Genomic DNA, 27,672 nt, shown 5'->3' with positions numbered 1-27,672 from the left:
TTGCAATCACAGCTACACCTGCGACTGCCATGCACACCTATGACCTTCATACGCCTCTGTGTGCATTCTGGGGAGCACAAACAGCACCCCCTACCTGCAACAGGGGTCAGTGCCTCACAACCCCTTTCTATTTCACACCTCCAACACACATCTGGTGTAGTGGGGACCATTTATGTGTTTGGAGAGGTGATGTGTACCAGTGAGTGATTATTTCGTAGCTGTTTTCTTGCGCTCTAACACATTGTGAAGGGCCATGTGAGAATTTGTATAGGTGTTTGGTTTGGGATGTGGTAAAGGAATAGCCTAAGTCCTTTTCCAATTTCATAAAAAATGCCCTTCTCGGAGGAGAATCTCTTGTAAGCAGGATGTTATAAAAGGTAGAGAGCACTTTTTTGGAGCTTTTATCTGAGAACATAAGGTCTCATAGGTGGTGAGTGATCTTGTTGAATTGCCAGTGGACATAAATTGGCGTATTGTCCTCTTAAGGCCGGTTTCACATTAGCGTTTTGAGGAGCTGCGGAGGGCTGCGGACTTCCTCCGTGAAGCCCCATCCTCGGCCGCACCTCTGCCGCTAGCTCCGCCTATTTGTGCATGCGGTCTGCATGCGGCCTGTACGGAGGTGGGCAGGACTCTCTTTGCACTGTTGGAAAGCATGTCTCATTAAGAGAGAGGTTGAGGTCACAGGTGGAGGCGGAGGAGACAGAAGCAGTGGAGAAAGTGTTAAATACAGAGGTTTGTCCCGCAATCATTGGGGATTACAAGATCTGCTGTCTAGTGACACCTTGGTGTTTTAGTTCACCATCCCTTGAGGTGTAGTGGTTTAGTTCTCCATCCCCTGGTGTGTAGTGGTTTAGTTCTCCAACCCTAGGCATTTAGTAGTTTAGCTATCCATCCCCTGTTGTCTAGTAGTTTAGTTCTCCAACTTCTGGTGTGATGTGGTTTAGTTCTCCGACCCTAGGAGTTTAGTAGTTTAGTTCTCCAACCCCTGTTGATTAGTACTTTAGTTCTCTGTCTTATGGTGTGTAGTGATTTACCTCTCCATCCCCAAGTGCCCTGCAAGCCTTGGGGATTCCAAGATTTGTGGAGCAGCCCCTTCCCCGGCCTACCCCCACAGCCACCAGTCACCCATTCAGCTAGATGTAACACCCCTGGCCATGCTTGCCAGCACAGGTGTCAGTGGTGAAATGCACCTTGGCAGACATAGATTTTTTCAGGGAACGTGTGATGTTGTCTGCAACATGCTGTTGTAGATGCATGTAGAGGAGCTGCGGAGACACCATCACGTGTTTCTCAACGCAGGCAGTGAATAGCCAGGCCTTTCCCTGGGAAGGAACAACCAAGGGAAGGGCAGCATCTAATAAAGGAAAACATCCAATAAAGGAAAACCACCTATGCCAAGCATGGTATCCATCCACAGACAGCTGTTTCGGGGTTTTTGCCCCTCATCAGTGTGGAGCAGGAAACTGGCTATCAGGAGCAGTGCCTAGTAGAAAGTCTATAAAGGCACGGATGATTGACCTCGTGGAGACCAAAACATCCAACACCGCGGAGACACCGTCACGTGTTTCTCAACGCAGTGATCCAGAACACTGCCCCCAAATATGCAAATGCATGTAGAGGAGCTGCGGAGACACCATCACGTGTTTCTCAATGCAGGCAGTGAATAGCCAGGCCTTTCCCCGGGAAGGAACAACCAAGGGAAGGGCAGCATCCAATAAAGGAAAACATCCAATAAAGGAAAACCACCTATGCCAAGCATGGTATCCATTCTGGATCACTGCGTTGAGAAACACGTGATGGTGTCTCCGCAGTGTTGGATGTTTTGGTCTCCACGAGGTCAATCATCCGTGCCTTTATAGACATGCTGGTGTAGTGCATGCTCAGCTTTCTTAGATAAGTAATGGTAACTGGGCAACTGGTACTGGAGGACTGCGACGGGCATCAGCTTTTGGAAAGCGTCTATATACACCAGGCGAAAAAGCACCATTTCCGTGGCCAACAGATTGGAAATGGTGAAGTTTAAGCTCTTAGCTTTACCATGTGTAGGATGAAACAATCTTTCATGTGACCACAACTGCGCAAACGAGGGCTGGCTGCTTTGCTGACAGAGAGTGGAATAGGTTGAACACAACAAACTGCTGTACTGTGAGTGAGGTGCAGGCGGGGATGTTATGGATTGAGAAAGATGTGATGTGTTCAGCATCTGAGTCGGTCAAAAAGAGCAGGCATGTCCACTTCCATAACAGTTGACGGGCTCTCACTCACCCTGACGTAATAGGTAAGCAAGTGGAGGTTCTGTGGACAGACACATGTGCGAGAACACTTGCCACAGTGACGGAGGAGAAAGAAGCAGCAGATGCAGTGGCTGGTGGTTGGCGAGGCCCACTAGTCAGTATTTTAATGCAGTGAGATTCTTAGACTAATGCATATTGATTGCACATGTGCTGGTTAATGCATGTAATAGTCAAATTTATGGATTTTTGGCATCTACTCAGTCGATTTTTTCAAAGTTGGCAGATAACGTGAGTTGAGTCATCCTTTGCAGTCTCATAAAAAGGCCAGGCTTGCCAACCCTTGCCACCCCTGCAAACTGCAGAGCCACGATCACTGCTTACCACAGCCAGAGTTCTGGCTGAGGAGGCAGTGCTTTTCATGGTTGCATCACTCAGTTTCTGTGCGGGAAGCCGCAACGTAACCTACTCGTCTTCCTCTGATGATGATGATGAGCTACTCAGCTGCATTCCTCTGGATTCACACCAAGTGAGATCTACAACCTCATCCTCATCCTCTCTGTTCTCCTAGACCTCCCCTGAGAATCTCCCTCCTCCTCTTCCTGCCCTGACAGTACAGTACAGTCTGAGTGCCCCTCAGGTATCTGAGTGTCATCAGGATCATCTCCACAACATAAAACAAAGATTTTGCCTAAAGTCCCCACAGCCCCTCATGACTGCTCGACTCTCCTCCTCCAAAACCAACTTCTACTACTCTCCATATCACATCTCACCACCTGTGCACTTGACACCATCCCGTCCCGCCTCATTCCAAACCTTACCAGTCTTCATCCAAACCCTAACTCACCTTTTCAACCTGTCACTAACACCTGGCGCCCTCCCCTCATGCTTCAAAAATACCTCGATCACACCCATCCTTAAAAAGCCCTCCATTGACCCATCCTCTGTATCTAGCTATCACCCCGTCTCTCTTCTCTAACTATTGGAACAACAAGTCCATTTTGAACTGTCCACCCACCTCTCCTCTTGCTCTAGGTTAATTGATGCCACTTTTCCTGGTGTCTCCCCCTAATTTTAGCTGTTTTGGCTGCTTTTGGTTTTGCCTCCTATTGAATTCAATGTCGTCCGGGTATGTTCGTCAAACCATTCGGCATCGGGACGTTCGCCAAGCCAAACCAAATCTTGAAAAGTTCGCTCATCTCTAATAACTACTCCTAACCCCACACGAAATCTTCTTGTCCAGCACCATGACAACCAGCACAGCAGAGTCCTGCATACACTGAGGCCCCTGATCATGTGACCCCTGACTCCTCCCCTCCTGTGACCTCATCACAGGTCCTGTGCACACAGAGCAGCCATATATCTGGTGTGCGGCTCTGCAGGTGGAGGTAGGTGGTGACTCCCCGTTACTGGGCTCAGGGACCATACACATTAGGCAGCGGGAAGAGAACAGTCGTTCAGTCGATAGCTCTCCCCTCCACATACTGTAATGCTCGGCTGTGCTCCTGTGTTCTCTAATCAGAGCTATTGATTGAATCATCTGGCTGTTGTTTATTTTTATTGAAAATCTTACAGGTTGAAAACTTCTCTCCCCCGAGAGTACACAAGTCTATACACAGGCGGTGTTATATAAGTCTGGTTGTGATTTTCTCTGGATGATGCTCCTGTGTTTTCTTCAGGTCCCTACAATATTGGATCCTCTCAGTGGAGATCTTCTACGTAAGAGAATTACCCTAATTGACCCGTCAAGGATGGAGCTGGACAAAGAAAAGATTGCAGAGAGTATATTACACCTCACCCTAGAGATCCTCTTCCGGCTTACTGGAGAGGTGAGAGATTCTGATGATGTCACATTACATCATTCTTATCTATGGGAATAACAGATGGACAGAACTGGAGAGGTGAGGACTCTGGAAATGTCTGTAGTGAGATTTATCAATGTGTCTCTCCATAACCAGGATTACACAGTAGTGACGAAGACCTCTAGTGATCGCTCCACCTCACCCCCTCACCCCCTGATACAAGAGGACATCAATGACCAGAAGATCCTAGAACTCACCTACAAGATGATTGAGCTGCTGACTGGGGAGGTGACACTGCTGGGAATGCTGGGACATTATATAGTAACCCTATGAAGGGATGGAGGGGATGACAGTATCTCTGTATGTGTCAGGTTCCTATAAGGTGTCAGGATGTCTCCGTCTATTTCTCCATGGAGGAGTGGGAGTATTTAGAAGGACACAAAGATCTGTACAAGGACGTCATAATGGAGGCTCCCCAGCCCCTCACATCACCAGGTAATAGACAGAACTAAATACACACGGCCTATAATTATCTGTATGTAAAGAATGAATTCAGTCCTTGTATGTGTTTCCTCCAGATCTATCCAGTAAGATGACAACACCAGAGAGATGTCCCCATCCTCTCCTTCCACAGGACTGTAAACAAGAAGATCTTGATGTTCCTCAGGATCATCAGGTAGATGGAGAGAAGGTGTCATGAGATCTCCCCTATGATGTGTAGATGGCTGTGAAGGTCTTGTACTCAGTCTTGTTTTATCCCCCAGTATTATATGTTTTATACTTGTGTAATGAGAATGGTGGAGATGGCAGGATTAGAGCTGATCATAGACGTGACTTCTCCATCTGTCAGTGACTTTTACAATATTTGTTTCAGGGTGAAGATCTGACCCATATTAATATTGCAGAGACATATGTGAATGATGATGAATGGTGTAAAGTGGAGATTCCTACATATGATTACCCAGGTGAGTATTAACCTATAAATATAGAGAAATTATAGATTCTTCTCATTCAGCAGCTGCTACAATGTGGGGTGTACTAAAAAGAATGAACATTGTAAGGGTGTTTTCACACTGCATTCAAGCACCCAATCAGTGGCTCCTGTTGGGGCTTATGTCCAAACCTCCAGCAAACAGGAATTCGGGCATATGTACAGATGGGGACAGACTACAATGGTGCTGACAGAGCCAATGTGTGCTCTGCCGTGCATAAATTTCAGGCATATACTCCTACAGGAGGTCTATGGCCCCATCAGTGCATATGTACAAATCCCGTTTTGTGGGAGTTTCAGACTTAAATCCCTATGGGGCCACCGAACAGATGCCTATACGCAATGTAAAACTACCCTTAAAATATAACATTCAGTATATTGGTCAACCATTGGTTAAAGTAAAGTAGGCACATATATTATACACCACCAATCTTTGTGTCAATATGCATCAGGTATCACACCACCAATCTTTACAAATTTTATTGTGTCAAAATGCATCAGGTGTCAAGTAAATAGGTGCACAATGAATAAGTGTAGTGCTTAATATTCACTGACCATAATGAGATTAGAAGCAGATATAGAGTAGGCAAACAGCATTTACACACTCGACAGGTTTCTCTTTTAAATAGGTTCACCAGGAGAACTATTTCAATGGTAACTTATTATTATTATTTATTTATATAGCACCATTAATTCCATGGTGCTGTACATGAGACGGGGTTACATCAAAATACAAATATCACTTACAGTAAAGAAACTAATAATGACAAATTGATACAGAGGGGAGGAAACCCTGCCCTTGGGGGCTGACATTCTACATGATTATGGGGAAGGAGTCAGTAGGTCGGGGGTTGCAGTAGCTCTGATTGTGTTGAGGTGGCTGTGTGGTCATTACAGACTGTAAGCTTCTTTGAAGAGATGGGTTTACAGGTTCCGTTTGAAGGATCCAAATGTGGTGGATAACCAGACGTGTTGGGGCACAGAATTCCAGAGGCTGGGGGATATTTGAGAGAAGTCTTGAAGGCGCTTGGGTGAGGTGCGAATAAGAGTGGAGGGGAGAAGGAGGTCTTGGGAGGACCGGAGATTACGTGAGGGAAGATATTGAGAGATTAGTTTGGAAATATACGGAGGAGAAAGGTGATGGATGGCTTTGTAGGTCAGTGTTAGTAGTTTAAACTGGATACACTGGGAAATTGAGAGCCAGTGAAGGGATTTGCAAAGAGGGGAAGCAGGAGTGTAGCGAGGAGAGAGATTAATTAGTCGGGCAGCAGAGTTAAGGACGGACTGGAGAGGTGCAAGGGTGTTAGCAGGGAGGCCATAAAGGAAGATGTTGCAGTAGTTGAGGCGAGAGATGATTAGGGCATGCCCAAGCATTTTGGTAGAGTGAGGGTTGAGGAAAGGACGGATATTTTTGAGCTGGAGGCGACAGGAGGTGGCGAGAGCTTGGATGTGTGGTTTAAAGGACAGGGCAGAGTCTAGAGTTACTTCGAGGCAGCGGATTACCGGGACAGGGGAAAGTGTGATTTCATTTATTATGATAGATAGATCAGGTAGGGAAGGTGTGCGAGATGGAGGAAAGATAATTAGTGCGGTTTTGTCCACACTGAGTTTGAGGAAGCGAGAGGAGAAGAAGGAGGATATGGCTGATAGACACTTTGGGATTCTGGACAGCAGAGAGGTGACAGTTAGGCCAGAGAGGTAGATAATAATAATAATAATCTTTATTTTTATATAGCGCTAACATATTTTGCAGCGCTTTACAGTTTGCACACATTATCATCGCTGTCCCCAATGGAGCTCACAATCTAAATTCCCTATCAGTATGTCTTTAGATCTGAGTGTCATCGGCATATAGATGGTACTGGAAGCCATAGGACTTTATGAGTTGTCCCAGGCCGAGTGTATAGATTGAGAAGAGAGGAGGTCCTGGGACAAAGCCTTGAGGGACACCAACAAAGAGAGGGCAAGATGAAGAGGTAGTATGGGAGTAGGAAACGCTAAATGTGCGGTTGGTGAGGTATGAGGAGATCCAGGATAGGGCGAGGTCTTTGACACCAAAGAAAGAGAGGATCTGTAGTAGGAGGCAGTGGTCAACTGTGTCGAAGGCAGAGGACAGGTCTAGAAGGAGGAGTATAGAGAATTGTCTGTTAGCTTTGACTGTAAGTAAGTCGTTCGTAAGTTTGGTCAGGGCAGTCTCAGTGGAATGGTGGGGACAGATTGTAGGCTGTCGAAGAGAGAGTCAGATGCAAGGTGAGAGGAAAGTTCAGCGTGGACGTGCTGCTCAAGTAGTTTGGAAGCAAATGGGAGTAAAGATATGGGGCAGTAGCTGGACATAGTGCTCGGGTCATGGGAAGGCTTTTTGAGGATAGGTGTGATTGTGGCATGTTTAAAAGCAGAGGGGAAGGTACCAGGAGTTAGTGATAGATTGAAGAGATGGCTTAGGGATGGGATTAGTGTAGTGGTGAGGTTGGGGAGGAGGTGGGATGGGATGGGGTCAAGTGGTGAGGTGTGATGTGGAGAGAAGATGAGCAAGCTGTCCTTCAGTGATTTTGGGGAGGGAAGTTATGGGGTTAGGGCATTGGTCTGGCATACAATGGGGTTGTGGTGGTCGGACAACAAAAACTTGCCTTGTTTGGTCTATCTTATTTTTGAAGTGTGTGGCAAAATCCTTTAGCAGAGATTAAGGAAGTCGGAGGGGGCAGTGGTGGGGGGCAGAGGAGGGAGTTAAAGGTGTTGAACAACTGTTTGGGGTTGTGAGATAAACCTTATCACTTACCTTAAGAGTAGTTATACTGGAATGCTTGTTGATGTACTCCAGGGCACATGCGGAGTGTTGATAATCCCCTAGAGAGCACGCACCACGCTGATCCCCTGCCAGACTCTTGTGCGTTCCATCATGATTAAGGTTGAGTGTTCACCTGAAACGCGTAGAGGTGAGCATTATATTAAGGCTAGATCACCTGTCATCGTGATTCTTTATGTCCTGTGTATGGATTTCATCTCTATAATTAAGAATCTGTTTGTGAAGATGGACTATTTCTTCATTTATCGTTCCAGGCATGCGTTCCACTGTGGAAATGCTTGAATATGCGTTCCACAGCAAACACAGGCTCTACATATTAATGCATGTAAGATTCGGCAAGTAGGCACTAACAATCCAAACACTATGGGGTGTAGATTACATAATGCTATCAGACAAAGAATATATTAAACACAGTATGATCTCCTTTTAATAATGAAATAGATATATATTCAGCAAAAGATATTCATATATATATTCTGTGATATATTAATAACTCATACATTCAACATTCGCCCCCAATAGCATTAAATTCAGATAGCCATAATGTATAAAATAAATATCCAACGTTTTTGGATGTATATTAAAAACTAACCACCCATTAGGGTGAATGAGTAAGTAACTGACATTTTTTCAAGAAGTTAATTGTGATATGTCAATTACAACACCAGAAGTCAATAGGAGAATAGCTATGGGCAAATCAACAATAAAGGCACTGGACAAAGTCTTGAAATAGAGGAGCATTTCACTGGTAGTAAAGGTATAACTCATACATAGTCTGGTCTTTTCTGTGGTAACAATTGGTAGCGAAACCTTGACGATAAAGAAACAAGACAGAAGAAGATTAAACGCCTTCAAAATGAAATGTGGTGCTGGAGAAGGATGTTATCAATATCATGGATGGCAAGAAGAACAAACAAACCAATTTTGGGACAAATCAAACCAAAAATGTTACTTGAAGCAGGGCTGCCATTTACCTGCTTTGGACACATCATACGAAGAGAGCAATCACTGGAGAAGGACATTATGGTCGGGAGATTTGAAGGAAGAAGGCGAAGAGGAAGAGCAGCAACCCGATGGCTTTATACTATCAAGATAATAGCAGAGAGAAGACCCTGGTGGACCTATCTAGGCTTGTACAAGATCAATCTTCTTCCAGAACGTTCATCCATTAAGTTGCCATGACTCGAGGTCGTGCCAAACACCGCTAAATAAATTACTTCTGTACAGGCGCTTTTCACAAAATTAGAATATCATCAAAAATTTCATTTATTTCAGTTCTTCAATACAAAAAGTGAATCTCATATATTATATAGTCATTACAAACAGAGTGATCTATTTCAAGTGTTTATTTCTGTTAATGTTGATGATTATGGCTTACAGCCAATGAAAACCCAAAAGTCATTATCTCAGTAAATTAGAATACTTTATAACACCAGCTTGAAAAAAAATTTTAAAATCCGAAATGTTGGCCTACTGAAATGTATGTTCAGTAAATGCACTCAATACTTGGTCGGGGCTTCTATTGCATCAATTACTGCATCTCTGCGGCACGGCATGGAGGCGATCAGCCTGTGGCTCTGCTGAGGTGTTATGGAAACCCAGGTTGCTTTGATAGTAACCTTCATCTGGCCTGCATTGTTGGGTTTGGTGTCTCTCATCTTTCTCTTGACAATACCCCATAGATTCTCTATGAGGTTAAGGTCAGGCAAGTTTTCTGGCCAATCAAGCACAGTGATACTGTTGTTTTTGAACCAGGTATCGGTACTTTTGGCAGTGTGGACAGGTGCCAAGTCCTGCTGGAGAATGAAATTTCCATCTCCAAAAAACTTGTCGCCAGAGGGAAGCATGGAGTGCTCTAAAATTTCCTGGCAGATGGCTGTGCTGTCTTTGGGCTTGATAAAGCAGAGTGGACCTACACCAGCAGATGACATGGCTCCCCAAAACATCACTTCTTTAGCAATGACCTTTTGTGGCTTACCCTCCTTGTGGAGTGTGTTAATGACTGCCTTCTGGACATCTGTGAAGTCACAGTCTTCCCCATGATTGTGGAGCCTACTGAAACAGACCAAGGGACCTTTTTAAACACTTAGGAAGCATTTGCAGGTGTTTTTTGTTAATTATTCTAAGTTACTGAGATAATATCTTTTGGTTTTTCATTTACTGTAAGCCATAATCATCAACATAAAGAGAAATAACACTTGAAATAGGTCACTCTGTTTGTAATGACTCTATATAATTATGAGCTTCACTTTTTGTATTGAAGTACTGAAATAAATCACCCTTTTGATGATATTCTAATTTTGCGAGAAGCACCTGTACATACATAGTGGATTTACTTCTGACTTTTTTACAAATGGGCAGGGGGGGGGGCTCTTACTGTGCTGCCAGCTTTGACTTAATGGGCCATTAGAATAGTGAGACTTTTTATATGTTAGGTGCAGAATTTACTTTCATTACCTCCCTCGGCTGGGGGGAAGCATGTGAAAAGTAAATAAGAGAAGCATTACTCACCAGTCACAGCCCCTAATGCTTCAGTGCTCTTCTCTGGCCTTTCTGAACTGGACTGCATGCCATAATAAAATATGTGAGCACTGCAGTTCATAAATGGCCTCACCAGGGCCGGACTGGGACTAAAATTCAGCCCTGGCATTTGAAGTTACACAGGTCCACTTGTCACATGGTGACTGTATAATATCTTTGTACACTTGTAGGTTACAAGAAGTGAGAGGAGTGTAACACGACTATATAACATATAATCACAGCTGTATCCCTCATTACAGCTCAGTCCTATTTACTGCTTTTAGTTGCAGTACCAAGAAAGCCGCTACTTTAGCTACATAACTGGATCTCGTAGATATTGAAGGGATTGAGACGACCAAAGGCTGTGAAACCTCATTCTGATGCTCCATAAACTTTGACTACAGCCACTTTTGGTTCCGCTGCGCAGCACGAGACCCGGTGACTCTGAAGAGCAGTGACATCAGTAACGTCACCGCTCTTCAGATATTCCGGGTCTTGCGCTGAGCTCGGCGCCTGTGAAGAGCGGTATTGTTACTACTGTCACCACTCTTCAGAATCGCTGGGTCTCGCCAGGTCTGGGCTAGTAGTGGGGGTGTCTGATAGACACCTCTCCATTACTTACACCAGGGATTGATAGTAGCTGACATTACGCAGCTGACATCAACCCTAAAAATAATTACACATACCAGAATTAAATGCTTTGGAGGCTGGGAAGAGCAGTAAAGTTAGCGCTATTCCCATGCGCCGGGTTCTAACTACAACTGTCATCATCCTTGCCTGGTCTCCCTGCGAAGCATTTCTGTTGTATTTACGTGCGCTGATCTCAGGCCTCTAAACGAGTGTGATCGACAATACTGAAGTCGTTCGCTTGTTTCCCGGCCTCTTTACACCAACTCAGAAAGAATGAAGGGAACAGAACAATTAGATTAATCTGTTCCCATACAGTATTATGTTATCAGCAGCACAACTACAGTTTACACCAGCGATGTGCTGCTGAGAACAAGGATTTCTGTTCCCACATAAACAATCCAATCACTCGATGAATAGGCAGCATTTTGCTTGTTTAATATAATACACCCCATAGTCCTCCATATATTATAATGTGCGCCTCAGTCCTCCATATAGTATAATACACTCCTCAGTCCTCCATGTAATATAATACACTCCCCAGTCCTCCATATAGTATAATACACTCCTCAGTCCTCCATATAGTATAATGCACTCCTCATAGTTCTCCATATAGTATAATGCACCGCTATAGTCATCCATGTAGTACAATTCACTTCCCTTAGTATAATGCACCCCATAGTTCTTCATATAGTATAATGTATTCCCCATAGTCCTCGATACAGTATAATGCAGCCCACATATAGTATAATGATGCCACCCCAGAGTGTAATGCAGCCACCCCACAGAATATATTGTAGTCCCGAGTATAATGTAACCCCCCAGAGAATATAATGCAGCCCCCTCATATAGTATAATGCAGCCCCTGCATATATAATATATGGTAGCCCCCTCAGAGCACAATGCAGCTCCCCATAGAATATAATGTAGCCCCTCCATAGAATACAATGCAGCCCTCCTCATATTGTATAATGCAGCTCCCCAGAGAACATAATGTAGCCCCATAAAAGATTATGATGCAATCCTCCCTCATAGAATGTAATACAGCCCCCCATAGAATGTAATACAGCGCCCCATAGAATGTAATACAGCCCCCCATAGAATATAATACAACCCCCCATAGTATGTAATACAGCCCCCCCATAGAATGTAATACAGCCCCCCATAGTATGTAATACAGCCCCCCATAGAATGTAATACAGCTCCCCATAGAATATAATACAACCCCCATAGAATGTAATGTAGCGCCCCCCAATAGCCCCACAATCCAGTTATCACTCATTGATATATATATAAAAAAAAAAACAACATACAATCCTCACCTCTCCTTGTGCCCAGCGCTGCTCCTGGCTCCGGTCTCAGTAGCTGCAGTCTGCCCGGCACACAGCAGGTCATATCATCGCGCACCCGCAGTGTCAGAGGCAGGGCGGGGAATGATGGGAGAGGGAGCGTCTATGACGCTGGTATAGTTGAATGCGGCGGCGCTGGCGGGGGGTGAGTCAGCGCTGGCGGGGGGAGTCGCGCTGGCGGGGGGAGTCGCGCTGGCGGGGGGGAGTCGGCTAAGTAGCAGAGCGTGCAGGGATCGAGCAGACCACTACTGGCACCGGCCCTTCTGGCATTTTCCATAAGTGCCCGATGGCCAGTCTGGCCCTGGGCCTCACTTTATATGTGATGCAACGGTCATGTGCGGTACAGAGCACATTATCACAGCAGCCAAGTAGACCAAGATTATAGAGGAGTGCTAAAGTGGTAGCCGACTAAACCACTTTGCAAATTAATTTGCCATTCAAGTTTTACACATTCTACAAAGTCAGAGCTTCTTCATACACAAATGTACTGCTCCTCCATTCAGCACTAAAATGCATGTTATGGTCAAGGATTGTGCAAAACAGGCAACCCCTAATTGTACTGACTGAAAGGCTCATTTATGATCGTCCACTGAGTGTCTTACAACAAAATAGTGGTGATCAACACTCTGAAACATGAACCTAGGAAAATGCTGATTTTAACAATGAGAGTAAAAACTGCTAGAAAATATCCTGGTTGCCTGATATCATTATCTACCGGTCCTTGCTCTGTGGCCTTCGGTTAGAATGTGAACTATTTTGTCACCAATTTAAATTTTTTTTTACATATATTATTGAAAAAGTAATAAAAGTATTATTTTTGGCAGGTGACGTTATTAGGGAATCAGAGGGACTTCTGTCATCTTCAGATTTTCAATCATACGATCTTGGTGTGCCACAAGACGCATATGAAAAACATTGCATCATCCCAGCTGTATCTTCAGTGCTTGACAGCAAAGATCTACAATTTGATTCTTTTAAACAGGTGCTATCTTCTGATTCATCACAGACTATTAAGGAAAATAAAAATCACAGAAAGGATGTTATAACTACCATAGGAAAGAAGACATTTTCATGTCCAGATTGTGGGGAATATTGTAGGTCTAAATCAACTCTCAATAGACATATGAGAAGTCACACACAGAAGAAGTCTTATGCATGTCTAGAATGTGGAAAATGTTTTACTAAGAGTTCAAGTCTTGTTATCCATCTGAGAACCCACACAGGTGAAAAGCCTTTTTCATGTTCGGAATGTGGGAAATGTTTTACAAGTAAATCAACTCTTGTTACACATCAGAGAACCCACACAGGGGAGAAGCCTTATTCATGTTCAGACTGTGGAAAAGATTTTAATCACATATCAAATCTTGTTGCACATCAGAAAACTCACACAGGGGAGAAGCCATATTCATGTTCAGACTGTGGGAAATGTTTTGTGTGTAAATCGTATTTGGTTAGACATCAAAAAAGTCACATAAGGAAGAAGAAATATATTTTCTTTAAAAACAACTTTTGTTAAACATTAAAGGGTGAGAAGCATTTTTAATACCCTGAGTGTGGGAAATGTTTTACTTGAAAATTAAATTCTGTTTATCAGTAATGAAGTCTTGAAATACATATACGCTATGTATTTTGTATGTTCTTACTCTGTATGTGTCTCCTTTTTGCTAGTTGCAGATACGGATGAGTGAATTCGAACTGTAAAGTTTGGAGTTCGTACCGATCACCTAGTGTCCAGAGGTGAACACGGACTTCTTATTGTACATCTGTGTTACTGTTTGGGTTTAGCAGCCTAATAAAGCTTGTTAAAAGGCTGCAGTGCAGCCAATTAACAAACCTTAAAGGTGTGGGCACTTCAGGCTCCGTTACAGCCATGCCAAGTAATGGCATGCCTGTGATTAGCCAGTGCACCACGTTTCCTGGCCTGACAGTGTAAAATAAATAATTTAAAAAAAAACGACATGAGGTTCCTCCTATTTTTAATAACCAGCCAAGGAAAGCTGTGATCTGGTCTTATTATGCTGAGAATGGGCACTGACATCAAGCCCACAGGTTAGTAATGGGGCTGTCTGACAGACGCCTACCCATTGCTAACCCGTGTGTTTGATATCAGCACCAGCTGTAGACATAAACCCCGCAATTCCACTACCCCGATTACTATCGCACCAGGGCAATCAGGAAGAGCTGAAGCTAAGAGCCAGAACTGGCACATCTAATGGATGCACCATTTCTAGGTATGTCTTAGGGCTGGACTTATTATGATATGAAGGGGGTCAATATCCATGGCCCTTCCCAGCTTATTAATATCAGCTGTCTGCTTTGCCTTAGTTGTTTATTAAAATTAGAGGGGGCCCCAAGTCATTTTTTAGGGTCCTTCCATTTTTAATAGCAAAGAAGACTGCTGGGGCTGATATTAATAGGCTGGGAGAGTCTATGGTTATTGTCCCCTTCCCAGCATAAAATGATCAGCTCACAGCTGTCTCATTTCCATTGACTGGTTATTAAAAATAGCAGGGACCCCACACCATTTTTTTTCATTTATTTATTAACAGGTACAGTAAACTACACGCAAGGCTCTGCTCCACATGGACCTCCGCCTCCTAGTTCAAGATTATTTTTTTATTTTTTTGTATGTTATTTTAAGCCATTTTCCTATCCACATTTGTTTGCAGGGTAATTGTCCTGCTGTTACCCCTATTTTTCTTCCTTTTACAGTTCCCTAGCCCTTACTACAACCATTTTACAGCACCACAGTTTAGGTCACCATTGTCTTCTATTGGGTTTGGGTCTGGGGTCATGTTCTGGTATCCAGCCGAACTATGGACTCAAGTTTGGCTGAACCCAACGAGCCTGAACTTCCACGGGTCCGCTCATTCCTAGTTGCAGATTCATTGTGAGATACCTTGATTAAATTGTTCAGTAATAAAAACACGATTTTGTATCTTCTGATTGCTATCGTGGTTTTCTTCCTTATTGTCTTTGTTCATATTCTTTACCAAGGATCATGTTACATCTTTAGTCCAGCACGTATACAGTATCTTAATTTTAGGATTACACTGCCTATAACCCTATAGGGATAGATTTGTATACCACAAATGTGTATATTTATTTATTTTTACTTATATTCATATGTGTATGATAGTTTTGTGTCTTTTTCCCCTTCCATTCCTTTGTGTTACCAGTAACATGGAAGCCCCCTATATTTCCGATAACAGATAACGGACCTAAGTGGGGACTTGCTTTTTTGTGCATTGAGTTGATGTTTTTATTGGGAACATTTTGCATAACGTTTGGGATCACAATTATCCTGCGCTCCCTGCTGAGCACTTATATTGGTGTTTCCATCTAAATCTCCGAATGACGTGATTCAGATGTGTAAAATATTAATATTTCTAATGAAAAAAATATATCTAACTATGAGGTGCCAAGGGGAGAAGTACTAGAAAACAGATATGTTTCTCCCCGTTTCATTTCATATGTATCACGGTATTGATTGTGAAGCTGTTTATTTCACTGTAATCCGGTCCTGGTTTCTTTAGTGATCAGCCTGAAAGCTCTGGTGCTTCCCTTCCACACATACAATCCAGCTTTTGACTCCTGACTGATTCAGCTGATATAATCAGGAACTGCTGGGATCTCACTCTCTCATCTGCTGGTCTGGGAAGCTGACACAGTAAGGTTGCACAAACTTCTTTCTTGTTGTGTATGTTTATTTTGCAGTTAGTATCTTGTTGTTAGTTAGTGGCCAGACAGCCTTAGACGTTTTATTTCATGTTTGGCATGTGTAACATTGTACGGCAAATGTGTACAATAAATACACCTGACACATACCTGTGTGGAACTCGCTAGCCTGCTATTGTTCATTTTTTAATTTGGTATAGTCCATAGCATCCACTCCACTTAAATCGTAATAGGCCTTTTGTGGATCTCCACTCAGAAATGGCGCAACCAGCGCAACCACTTCAGCCCACATGTCCACCGGTAAATGCTCACGTTCTGCAATACGTTCAAAGACGGTGAGATACGCTTCTACATCATCGTCAGCAGTCATTTTAAGCAGGGTTTTTTGTACTGCTTTCCGTGCACCAGCAACACTTTGTGCATGATCCCTCTCATCTCGGGGCTGCCGAATCAAAGCCTGCTTTATTGCATTCAACTGCTCTTGCTGAATCTGGTTTTGCTGGTCCAGGGCTTGCTGGAAGTAAGTATTGGTCTGCTGTTGTTGCACATTTGCACATTTGCCTGCAATAACTGTTTCACTAGTTCCTCCATATTACTGGACTCTTGGCTCTTCAAAAGCACATGAGCTTTCAGCCAGGACATACACAGAGCACTTTATCTGCAGTCACAGTCCAACAGCCACTATGCCCGCATTCTCAAAACCATTTGTGGAGATACAGGTCCTTCTCAAAAAATTAGCATATAGTGTTAAATTTCATTATTTACCATAATGTAATGATTACAATTAAACTTTCATATATTATAGATTCATTATCCACCAACTGAAATTTGTCAGGTCTTTTATTGTTTTAATACTGATGATTTTGGCATACAACTCCTGATAACCCAAAAAACCTGTCTCAATAAATTAGCATATTTCACCCATCCAATCAAATAAAAGTGTTTTTTAATAACAAACAAAAAAACCATGAAATAATAATGTTCAGTTATGCACTCAATACTTGGTCGGGAATCTTTTGGCAGAAATGACTGCTTCAATGCGGCGTGGCATGGAGGCAATCAGCCTGTGACACTGCTGAGATGTTATGGAGGCCCAGGATGCTTCAATAGCGGCCTTAAGCTCATCCAGAGTGTTGGGTCTTGCGTCTCTCAACTTTCTCTTCACAATATCCCACAGATTCTCTATGGGGTTCAGGTCAGGAGAGTTGGCAGGCCAATTGAGCACAGTAATACCATGGTCAGTAAACCATTTACCAGTGGTTTTGGCACTGTGAGCAGGTGCCAGGTCGTGCTGAAAAATGAAATCTTCATCTCCATAAAGCATTTCAGCCGATGGAAGCATGAAGTGCTCCAAAATCTCCTGATAGCTAGCTGCATTGACCCTGCCCTTGATGAAACACAGTGGACCAACACCAGCAGCTGACATGGCACCCCACACCATCACTGACTGTGGGTACTTGACACTGGACTTCAGACATTTTGGCATTTCCTTCTCCCCAGTCTTCCTCCAGACTCTGGCACCTTGATTTCCGAATGACATGCAAAATTTGCTTTCATCAGAAAAAAGTACTTGGGACCACTTAGCAACAGTCCAGTGCTGCTTCTCTGTAGCCCATTTCGGCACCTGTAGCCCATTTCCTGCACACGCCTGTGCACGGTGGCTCTGGATGTTTCCACACCAGACTCAGTCCACTGCTTCCTCAGGTTCCCCAAGGTCTGGAATCGGTCCTTCTCCACAATCTTCCTCAGGGTCCGATCTCCTCTTCTCGTTGTACAGCGTTTTCTGCCACATTGTTTCCTTCCAACAGACTTACCATTGAGGTGCCTTGATACAGCACTCTGGGAACAGCCTATTTGTTGAGAAATTTCTTTCTGGGTCTTACCCTCTTGCTTGAGGGTGTCAATGATGGCCTTCTTGACATCTGTCAGGTCGCTAGTCTTACCCATGATGGGGGTTTTGAGTAATGAACCAGGCAGGGAGTTTATAAAAGCCTCAGGTATCTTTTGCATGTGTTTAGAGTTAATTAGTTGATTCAGAAGATTAGGGTAATAGGTCGTTTAGAGAACCTTTTCTTGATATGCTAATTTATTGAGACAGGTTTTTTGGGTTATCAGGAGTTGTATGCCAAAATCATCAGTATTAAAACAATAAAAGACGTCACAAATTTCAGTTGGTGGATAATGAATCTATAATATATGAAAGTTTAATTGTAATCATTACATTATGGTAAATAATTAAATTTAACACTATATGCTAATTTTTTGAGAAGGACCTGTATAGCTCAGCAGGGATCTCTGCTTTGGCCCAAGCAGGTGGCTATGGAGTCACAACGAACAATAGCAGGCTAGCGAGTTCCACACAGGTATGTGTCAGGTGTATTTATTGTACACATTTGCCGTACAATGTTACACGTGCCAAACATGAAATAAAACGTCTAAGGCCGTCTGGCCACTAACTAACAACAAGATACTAACTGCAAAATAAACCTACACAACAAGAAAGAAGTTTGTGCAACCTAAAGGTACCGTTACACTAAGCGACGCTGCAGCGATACCGACAACGATGTCGATCGCTGCAGCGTCGCTGTTTGGTCGCTGAAGAGCTGTCACACAGACCGCTCTCCAGCGACCAACGATGCCGGTAACCAGGGTAAACATCGGGTTACTAAGCGCAGGGCCGCGCTTAGTAACCCGATGTTTACCCTGGTTACCATCGTTAAAGTAAAAAAAACAACCACTACATACTTTCCTACCGCTGTCTGTCCCCGGCGCTCTGCTTCTCTGCTCTGGCTGTGAGCGCCGGGCAGCCGTCACCGCTCTGCTTTCCGGCCGCTGTGCTCACAGCCAGAGCAGAGAAGCATACATATGAAATGAAACGGGGAGAAACATATCTGTTTTCTAGTACTTCTCCCCTTGGCACCTCACATAACTTATCATGCTTAGGGTCTAACAAGCAAGCACTTTGGTCTTTAGTGAGTGACTGAGTTATTCTGAGAATCTTGGCTGAGGCATCTGTTCTGTATGTCAGACCTATAGGACTCAAATGACAACCCTGATGAAGAAGGGCGCATCCCTTCGAAACGCGTCGGTAGTTGTTTGTCCCTAGCAGGGCTCCGTAGGTCTGTGACGTCACACGCTGCTTGTAAGCGTTGGCCATTTGCATCGGTGTAACCAGGGACGCCTCCGGCCGGGACGTTCCCTGGCTCTGCACTTGACAGTAATACCCCACGTTGGTTGCGGTCAGCACCAACATATGTGTGTCCACCTGACCGCCACCTTCTAAAGGATTATACAGCCTCTATACCCGTCACTGAGGCCGGGAAACGCTGCGTAAGACCCTTGGCACCTTACACCAAGCTGCCTTGTGGGAACACAGCTCAGCACAGGACATTTGCCGGTAATATCTGCAACTCGGTAAGAGTCTTTATTGATTATCCTTTTTAGCACGCAAGTGCGGCACCATCAGCGTTTGTGGGCTACACATCCACGCATGTTTGTTCCTGTACTATAAGGCAGCAATAGTTTTGGCAGCATACACATCAACTCGTAATTGGGTTTACCATTCCTGGTCGGGTGCTTCACACTATATTGCTTTATACATGTGTGGTTTTTAGATGGTATTTCTGTAACCAGAGGTGCTGGCATTTTAGTCACCCTAGCGCGGTTTCTGGTTTTAGTAATTTTTAGGAGTGGCACAATTTCTGGAGATACCAGCAGCTGGGGGCTAATTCCATTTATCTCCACTTGTCGAGTGGACTATAGTGGTGAGCGCCAGTGATATTTGTATATCAATCATTAATTTCTTCTTGCTCTGTTAGCACACACACAGTGTTCACTACTGAACATTGAAGTGCATGCAATGAAAGATCACATCCTGAAACCAGTGCCAGAGTCAGGATGTACTTTGTGGGAGGAGTTATACGGCCCCTGAAGGATGGTATAAATATCCAAATGGCCCTTGACAGAAAAAAGATTCCCCACCCCTGCTCTAGAGGATCAAGAAAACAGAAGCAGGAGGAAAACATAAGGATTAAGGGGATTTCCGAGACCTACACCCCCGAAGTTTTAGACAAGTTCACAAAATAAATATTCACTTCTATTGTAGGCCATAAAAGAGCTGAAAAGATAACAATAGAGTCCACCAAGCTCTAAGGCCTAAACCGAAAACATCAGACCTCCTAAGGGACATCATCTGTGACCTACTCAGTGTTGTGGACAAACCTATTCTTACCAAAGGAAAGGAATTGACTGCTCTCTTATATGATAATTCCTCCTTTAAAATATACCAAGACATAGCTCGCTCAACCGTAGCTAAAAGAAGAATGATAAAAACCCCTCCTGGATACTGTGAGGGCCAACAAGTTGGCCTACAGATGGCTCTTCCCTTTCGGAAGTTTAGTTTTGTACTCAATCTGGGCATGTGCGACCTCTGACGGCCATTTCCCTAAAGCCCATAGCCTCTGGAAAATGACAGCCTTCTGTGGCACGTGCACAGATTGAGATCTTGGCTGGACCGAGATCCCAATCTGAGCACGCACCATCTCCACTGGACCACGGCTTCAGGAAAATGGCCAGCGGGAAACCAATGATAAACTCTGCTCGGTTCACCGCCAACACCGGGTCGGCAGCATCTCCACACTTCTGCCCCCCCAGCTTCCTGAAGAAGGGACCCTGCTCCACCACCGCCGCAACCCCCAGTAAGCCTACATTTGGACTATAAGATGCACCCCCATTTTCCTTCCAAATTTAGGGGGAAAAGTGTGTCATATAGTTGGAAAATACGGTATTTACTCACCCTAAGGCCGGGGTCACATTTGCGAGTACAATGCGAGAAACTCGCGTGAGTGTCTCGCATCAGTACCCGGCACTGCCACTGGCACTCGGCACTGGAGTGTTCAGCTGCATAGAAATACATGTAGCCGCATTCTCCAGTCCCAAGAGCAGGGGCAGTGCCAGGAATTGATGCGACAAACTTTTGTAACTTTCTCGCATTACACTCGCAAGTGTGACCCCGGCCTAAGTCGTTAGGTTGTCCGAGTCTACCAGATATACACTTGTATTACAAAGCCATAAACATTAGTAGATGGTTCCAACTAGTCCATTCTCGAAACCAGCAAGTGATACTGGATCGCCCCCACGTAAGGGCAATGGGGTACTCTGTACCGGGTCCTTCAGTTCCCTCAGCGAGGATGTCACGGTGGCCCGACCCGGACCGTGGCCCTATGAGGGGCGCCCAACTAAAAGGCAGAGTTCGTAGATAACGGTAGTGTTCGTGATGCCACCTGTGGTATTCGGTCAGAGTGACCGGTGCTGCTTAGGGGTCCGCTGGGGTGGTATTATGGCAGCTAGATAGTATACCTTCCCACAGGTGAAGTATTTCCCCAGGGCTTCCCACAAGTGTAGATGATGATGGTGGATGATGTAAGGCACGGCAAATAACGAGGACACAATGGATGCAGTCTCTTTACCTTTACTGAAGGCTTTAGCATCCACAGTCCAGAGTGCCGGATGACAGGGTAGGCAGGGTTCGGCCGGTCTGATAGCAATTCCAGAGTCTCCTTATCCAGGTGGAAATCAGTAGCCTTCCCCTTGCGCACAGTAACGTAGTAGGTCCCTACTTGCATTAGCTACCTTAAGGTCCTCACTGTTGTTACTTCTCCCTCTCTGTCCCCCAGATGGATAGGACAAACCCGAATGATGGTGGTGGCCTGAGGCTATTTTATAGGGATCCTAGTGACGCCCCTCCTCCACAATTGCCACCGTGTCTGCTTAGGTGTTTAGGTCGGACAGCCAACTTGGAATTCACTGCCCTGCCGGTCTCTGAAGTAAAGCATAGAGTCTATTACTCCCTCGGTGTTCCGGCCACCGGGTCTGCTCTTCGGAAGGAGGCAGCCTGCTTCTAGCTGGTCTCCCGCCGATATTTCACTCCTGTTGCTATGACTTCTTGTCTCACTCACTACAGCACAATTCCTTTCTTAGGATGCTGTTGCATGGGTTGCAGGCGCATCTCCGTATCCTTCTTTCTCTCTTCCTCAGACTTCAGTCTGGATCTGACCAGGGATCACCCCAGACAGCTCGACCTGGAGACCTTTCCTCGTCGGTCCCCAGCCAGGAACTCTCCTCTCCTCCACTGAACTGACTAACTTCCTAACCAACCCACCAGTTTTACCCTATGTGAGGAGTGGCGGAGTGGCCTAGTGAATAGAACCCTTAGCTCCCCCTGGTGGACTGGAGTGTGAAGTGTATGTGTGGCTGTGATACCTGGTAAGGTGAACTCCTTTGGTGCCATCAGACGTAACATCACTCCCCCTGGTGGAAGAGCGACATTACTGCAACGACCAGGACTCTGGGGCGCTGCACTAACCCCAACCCCCCCCCAACCGTTAAATCCAGCACTCCAAGGCTGGGAAAAGAACACAACAATTACGGGTTAGCAAAAGACATGCAACATTTTTGAAATGCTTTAAAACAAATTAATTTAACAGTGCTTCCCCTTTATGGGAGGTGAGAACACTTGAACGTTACAAACAAGAACATATTTACATTGTGCATATTACCCTTTAAGGCAAAAGTAGAAAAGAAACAATTACTAACTTACTATGGAACGCAATTACCCTTACAGGTATTCTATCTGCTAAGTGCAATTACCCTCTAAGGGTATACTATCATTAACCCTTAGTGTGCAAATCAACATGTTCCTTATTTTTCTTCTTCATATGCAGGACTATCTGTCTACCCCTACGGGCCCACTGCATCTTTCTTCCTAAAACCTCAATTTTATTTAAAGTACATCATTAAACATTTTATCACTTTCTAACTTTCTGGCTACATACTATCAATATAAAAAACATTATGACTATCTAACTTCTTAAGGCAACATCACTTTTTTGGAAAGGTGCAACAAGTAAACATTCCCTTTAAGAGGAAAACTCAAGTCTTTTCTGAGGTAGTGCAAACAATCAACAAGTCAGTTATAAACTTTAAGACAATAGAAACTTTCACGTCGTCATCAGGAACAGTTTCTTCGCAAAGTCTTCTTTCTTGTAAAACCAGTAGAGAGCACCTTTAAGAAGGTGCAAGCTATGTACAAAACAAGTTCTAATCATGCACAGTTCATGATTCCAATGTTCTCCAAGCAATGATAAAACTGGAAACAATAGGGATCCCGGGTAAACGAAGGGATCCCTTGAAATGTTAACCCTGAACTGGTTTTGAAGCAAAAAAGAATGTTTTTAAACTATGTACAGTTTTTCAGGGCTCCGAGGTTTAGTGATGCCACTGCATCCAGGGCCCGGTACAAGATCTAGTAACCTTTGGCCTTGGATGATCTGTGTATATGTCCTCGTCTATGTCGACCCCATGAATCAGTTGTTCAGACACAGTCAGGTCAGGGGCTGCAATCACGGTGTAACAACTCTGGTGGCATCACAGCATGGCCTCACATCTCTCACACAATCTTACCCACTGCTTCAGGCCATGATGTGGTTTCTGTTTAATGCCAGCTCCATGTTCTGTGTCTCTGCTCTCTACATGCCTCATGGCTATGTGTATAGGGGGCCGGCGCCTGAACTCTCTGGTTCTTATAGGAATCAGGTGCATCTGTTTAATCAGTTCCTGACCAATTATCAAGAGGCCTCCTGTATATAGTGCAGCTCCACCCTGTGGTCTGGGCCTGTGCAATGTGTTAGCTCAGTTAGTGTTTAGCTGCTGAGTTTGCCTGGCCTTGCTCTGAGTTTCTCCCTCTCTGGAGGCTTTTCTCTGTGCTATTGCCTTGATCTTGTAGTCCGCCCTCCAGGAGGCAGAATATCCTGGTCCCTGTGTCTTTGTCCCTGTGTCTTGTCCCATTGCCTTGTCTGTACTTTGTCTTTTCTCGGTCTCCTTGTCTGTGGCTTCCTTCCCTGCTGTGTCTTTCCTTGTGTTCTCAGTCTGCTTTCACTCCGCACTCTTGCGGCTCTGCACTCGGTCCTTGCTTCGCACTCTCTGGCTTTGCTCTCTGGCTCCGCTCTTTGCGGTTCTATTTGGCTCCGCCTCCAGCGTCTCCGCTCTTGGCTCCGCCTCCAGCGTCTCCGCTCTTGGCTCCGCCTCTAGCGTCTCCGCTCTTGGCTCTGCCTCCAGCGTCTCCGCTCTTGGCTCCGCCTCCAGCGTCTTCGCTCTTGGCTCCGCCTCCAGCGTCTCCGCTCTTGGCTCTGCCTCCAGCATCTCCGCTCTTGGCTCCGCCTCCAGCGTCTCCGCTCTTGGCTCCGCCTCTAGCGTCTCCACTCTTGGCTCCGCCTCCAGCGTCTCCGCTCTTGGCTCCGCCTCTAGCGTCTCCGCTCTTGGCTCCCCCTCCAGCGTCTCCGCTCTTGGCTCCGTCTCCGCTCTTGGCTCCGCCTCCAGCGTCTCCGCTCTTGGCTCCGCCTCTAGCGTCTCCACTCTTGGCTCCACCTCCAGCGTCTCCGCTCTTGGCTCCGTCTCCGCTCTTGGCTCCGCCTCCAGCGTCTCCGCTCTTGGCTCCGCCTCTAGCGTCTCCACTCTTGGCTCCACCTCCAGCGTCTCCGCTCTTGGCTCCGTCTCCGCTCTTGGCTCCGCCTCCAGCGTCTCTGCTCTTGGCTCCGCCTCCAGCGTATCCGCCCTTGGCTCCGCCCTTGGCTCTGCCTTCTCCTTCTCTTCTCTTTGCTCTACCTTCTACTCGTACTCAGCCTCCTGCGTTTCTGTTCTTGGTTCTAGCTCTTGTGCTTTCGCTCTGCATCCGCTCTTGCGGTCTTTCTCTACTTGTTACTTAGTCCTCCTGTCTGAACAGGTTCCAACCTGTTTCACATACCTGCCTGCAGACCGGTCCCTACCGGTTCTTCCTATGTTCCAGTCGTACCCGCCTGCCTACCAGAGAGCCAGCCGTGTCCGCCTGCCCGCCAGTGTCTCTGTTGTACCCGTCTGCCTGCCTGTGTCCCAGCCGTGCCCGCCTGTCAGCCAGAGTGCCAGCCGTGCCCGCTCCGTTCCTTAGTGGGATCAGCAGCCACAGCCAGACATCACCCTGGAGTGGCACCTGGTAGCTTCCTATTGTACAAGTCTGACCTCACCATCAGAGGCTCCAGCGAACACCTAGGAAGCTACTTAGTTACGCCCCTTCCAGGGAAGTTTGGTCTGTGGTCCAGTGGGGCCACACCCCCGTATGCCCGCGCCAACCAGTCTGGGCGCGTGCGTGACAGTTTGCACAGGCCATGGTCCCCGCTGAGTCCCATGTGCCTTCGCTCTCGGAGCAAGATGAACTCTCTTCTTGCCAGTATTGGCCTCCGAGGAAAATGTTTACCCAGTCTGAAAGCCAGTCCTTCACTGCTCCATCCCCTATTGTCATCTCTAATGAGCTGTTTGATCGACTTCAAGCCTGCGCTCCTAATGACGAATCCAAGCCAGCAGATCCTCCATGCTACTATGGGGACCCAAAGCAATGTCGTGTGTTCCTGGAGCGGTACTTGCGTTATTTCAAGTGGCATGCTACCCAATTCCCCACTGACTGGTTGAAAGTAGGTTTCTTAATGGCCTACCTTAGAGGAGATGCTTTGATGTGGTGCGACCCCCTTTGGGAAGCAGGGGACCCCATCATCTCGAATCTGCCGGTCTTCCTGGTGGCCTTCTGTAAAACCTTCAATGAGCCAAGTACTGCATCTCCTGAAAAGTCTTCCCCTTCAAACTCACAGAGATGGTCCAGACTAAAGAAACTGGTAGGTAAACCGTCACTTCCGTCCATGACCGTCCAAGACTCATCTGTTCCACAACCCGCCAAAACGGCCACCCGAGCAAGATCCAAGAGGTCTAATAAAAGGGGTCTGGCAAATCTGCAGCCTGAATCTGGTGCTGAGATTGAAATACGGTATCCCTGTGGTTGTAAAGAACATTCAGATGGTCTTTGCCCTGTGAAGCCTGTACTCCAAAACCCTGGGCCAGTAGGAGAGGCTGCCCCTGGCGAGAGTACTTCCTCTCCGTCAAAGTTAATGACTGTTTCTCTGCCTTCTGGGAGCTTTGGTGTGTTTAAGCTGCCTATCTTTCGGAGTCAGTGTATGGTCTCCGTTCTACAGCTCCAGAACCCGGTGTGGGCGTTGCCTGATAATGGCCGAGCCCTGCTAAAGAGCAGTCTAGTCCTGCAAGGACAACTACAGCTCCAAGTTGGAGCCTTATGCATGAAGAAGTTTGTTTTCCGTATGCTGTCTGTTATGCCCATGGGTCATTCTGAGCCAAGGACTCTACCACCCGCTCTGGTCAAGAGTTCCAGTAAAGTGCTTTGTTTGAACTTACCCAGTTTTGAGAAGTGTCTGGTTCCCATGCGTCAAAGACACTCAGCAGTGTCATCTTCTTCAGCTGGTCTGCTAGTCGTCGAGTCAAGGTGTGCTGACGTCACTGAAGATGGGGAAACGGTGACGAGGTCTCCACACATCTCCAATGACTATACCAGTAAACAGTTAGTCGTCGAGTCAAGGTGTGCTGACGTCACTGAAGATGGGGAAACGGTGACGATGTCTCCACACATCTCCAGCGACTATACCAGTAAACAGTTAGTCGTCGAGTCAAGGTGTGCTAACGTCACTGAAGATGGGGAAGCGGTGACTATCTCTCCACACATCTCCCACGACTATTCCTGTAATCTGTTCCTAGGAACATCCCCGCCGTTTGGACGATTTCTTCTGGATAACGGGCAGAAGATGGTTCCTATGTGGATACCTTCAGCGTCCTTGTGGCCGACTGGTGAAGATTTCAAAACAGAAGTTTGTTCACCTCAATTTTTCTCTGACCCGGTGGAGCTGTTGTTCTCCTCTCTCATCTCTAATTACTTTTCTTGTGTTCCGTATCTAAGAACATCTCTGCTACCTGTCGGGCAAACGTTGAATCCTATGAGAAGGCTTCCAGTTTCCATGTGTCCGGCTGGTGAAGATGTTAAGACAGCAGCATTCAATTCCCTGTTACCTGTCTACCTGAAGGAGGTGGTCCAGCTTATTGTGGAAGCTAACCCTGTTGAGCACCAAGAGACTTTGTTTTATGAGATTCCTGGTGACCCGCCTACCTTATTCTACCCTGAAGATGTCATGTTGGCCTGGACTATGTGTGCTCCTATCCTTCTTTAACAAGTTATTCTGGCGGGCTTGAAGAAGAGGGGCCGTAAAGGGGGGGGGGTACTGTAACAACTCTGCTGGCATCACAGCATGGCCTCACATCTCTCACACAATCTTACCCACTGCTCCAGGCCATGATGTGGTTTCTGTTTAATGCCAGCTCCATGTTCTGTGTCTCTGCTCTCTGCATGCCTCATGGCTATGTGTATAGGGGGCCGGCGCCTGAACTCTCTGGTTCTTATAGGAATCAGGTGCATCTGTCTAATCAGTTCCTGACCAATTATCAAGAGGCCTCCTGTATATAGTGCAGCTCCACCCTGTGGTCTGGGCCTGTGCAATGTGTTAGCTCAGTTAGTGTTTAACTTCTGAGTTTGCCTGGCCTTGCTCTGAGTTTCTCCCTCTCTGGAGGCTTTTCTATGTGCTATTGCCTTGATCTTGTAGTCCGCCCTCCAGGAGGCAGAATATCATGGTCCCTGTGTCTTTGTCCCTGTGTCTTGTCCCATTGCCTTGTCTGTACTTTGTCTTTTCTCGGTCTCCTTGTCTGTGGCTTCCTTCCCTGCTGTGTCTTTCCTTGTGTTCTCAGTCTGCTT

At 45.8% G+C, this 27,672-nt stretch overlaps 1 protein-coding gene across 1 annotated transcript in view; it reads left to right on the top strand.

The window, feature by feature from the left end:
• Window positions 1-15,266, top strand: part of LOC138666560 (gastrula zinc finger protein XlCGF53.1-like) — a 32,609-nt gene extending 17,343 nt beyond the window's left edge. Inside the window, exons 4-10 of the mRNA XM_069754765.1 lie at window positions 3,567-3,619; window positions 3,911-4,060; window positions 4,190-4,321; window positions 4,405-4,528; window positions 4,612-4,709; window positions 4,908-4,998; window positions 13,148-15,266. Of these exons, the coding sequence (XP_069610866.1) occupies window positions 3,567-3,619; window positions 3,911-4,060; window positions 4,190-4,321; window positions 4,405-4,528; window positions 4,612-4,709; window positions 4,908-4,998; window positions 13,148-13,839 (1,340 nt within the window). The 3' untranslated portion in view covers window positions 13,840-15,266. The remainder of the gene's footprint in view (window positions 1-3,566; window positions 3,620-3,910; window positions 4,061-4,189; window positions 4,322-4,404; window positions 4,529-4,611; window positions 4,710-4,907; window positions 4,999-13,147) is intronic.
• The last annotated feature ends 12,406 nt before the right edge of the window (window positions 15,267-27,672 follow it).

Source organism: Ranitomeya imitator, chromosome 2, assembly GCF_032444005.1.
Source record: "Ranitomeya imitator isolate aRanImi1 chromosome 2, aRanImi1.pri, whole genome shotgun sequence".
Classification (NCBI taxonomy): Eukaryota; Metazoa; Chordata; class Amphibia; order Anura; family Dendrobatidae; genus Ranitomeya; species Ranitomeya imitator.
Note: the sequence above shows the minus strand (reverse complement) of the source record. Positions and strands in the feature narration are given on the sequence as shown.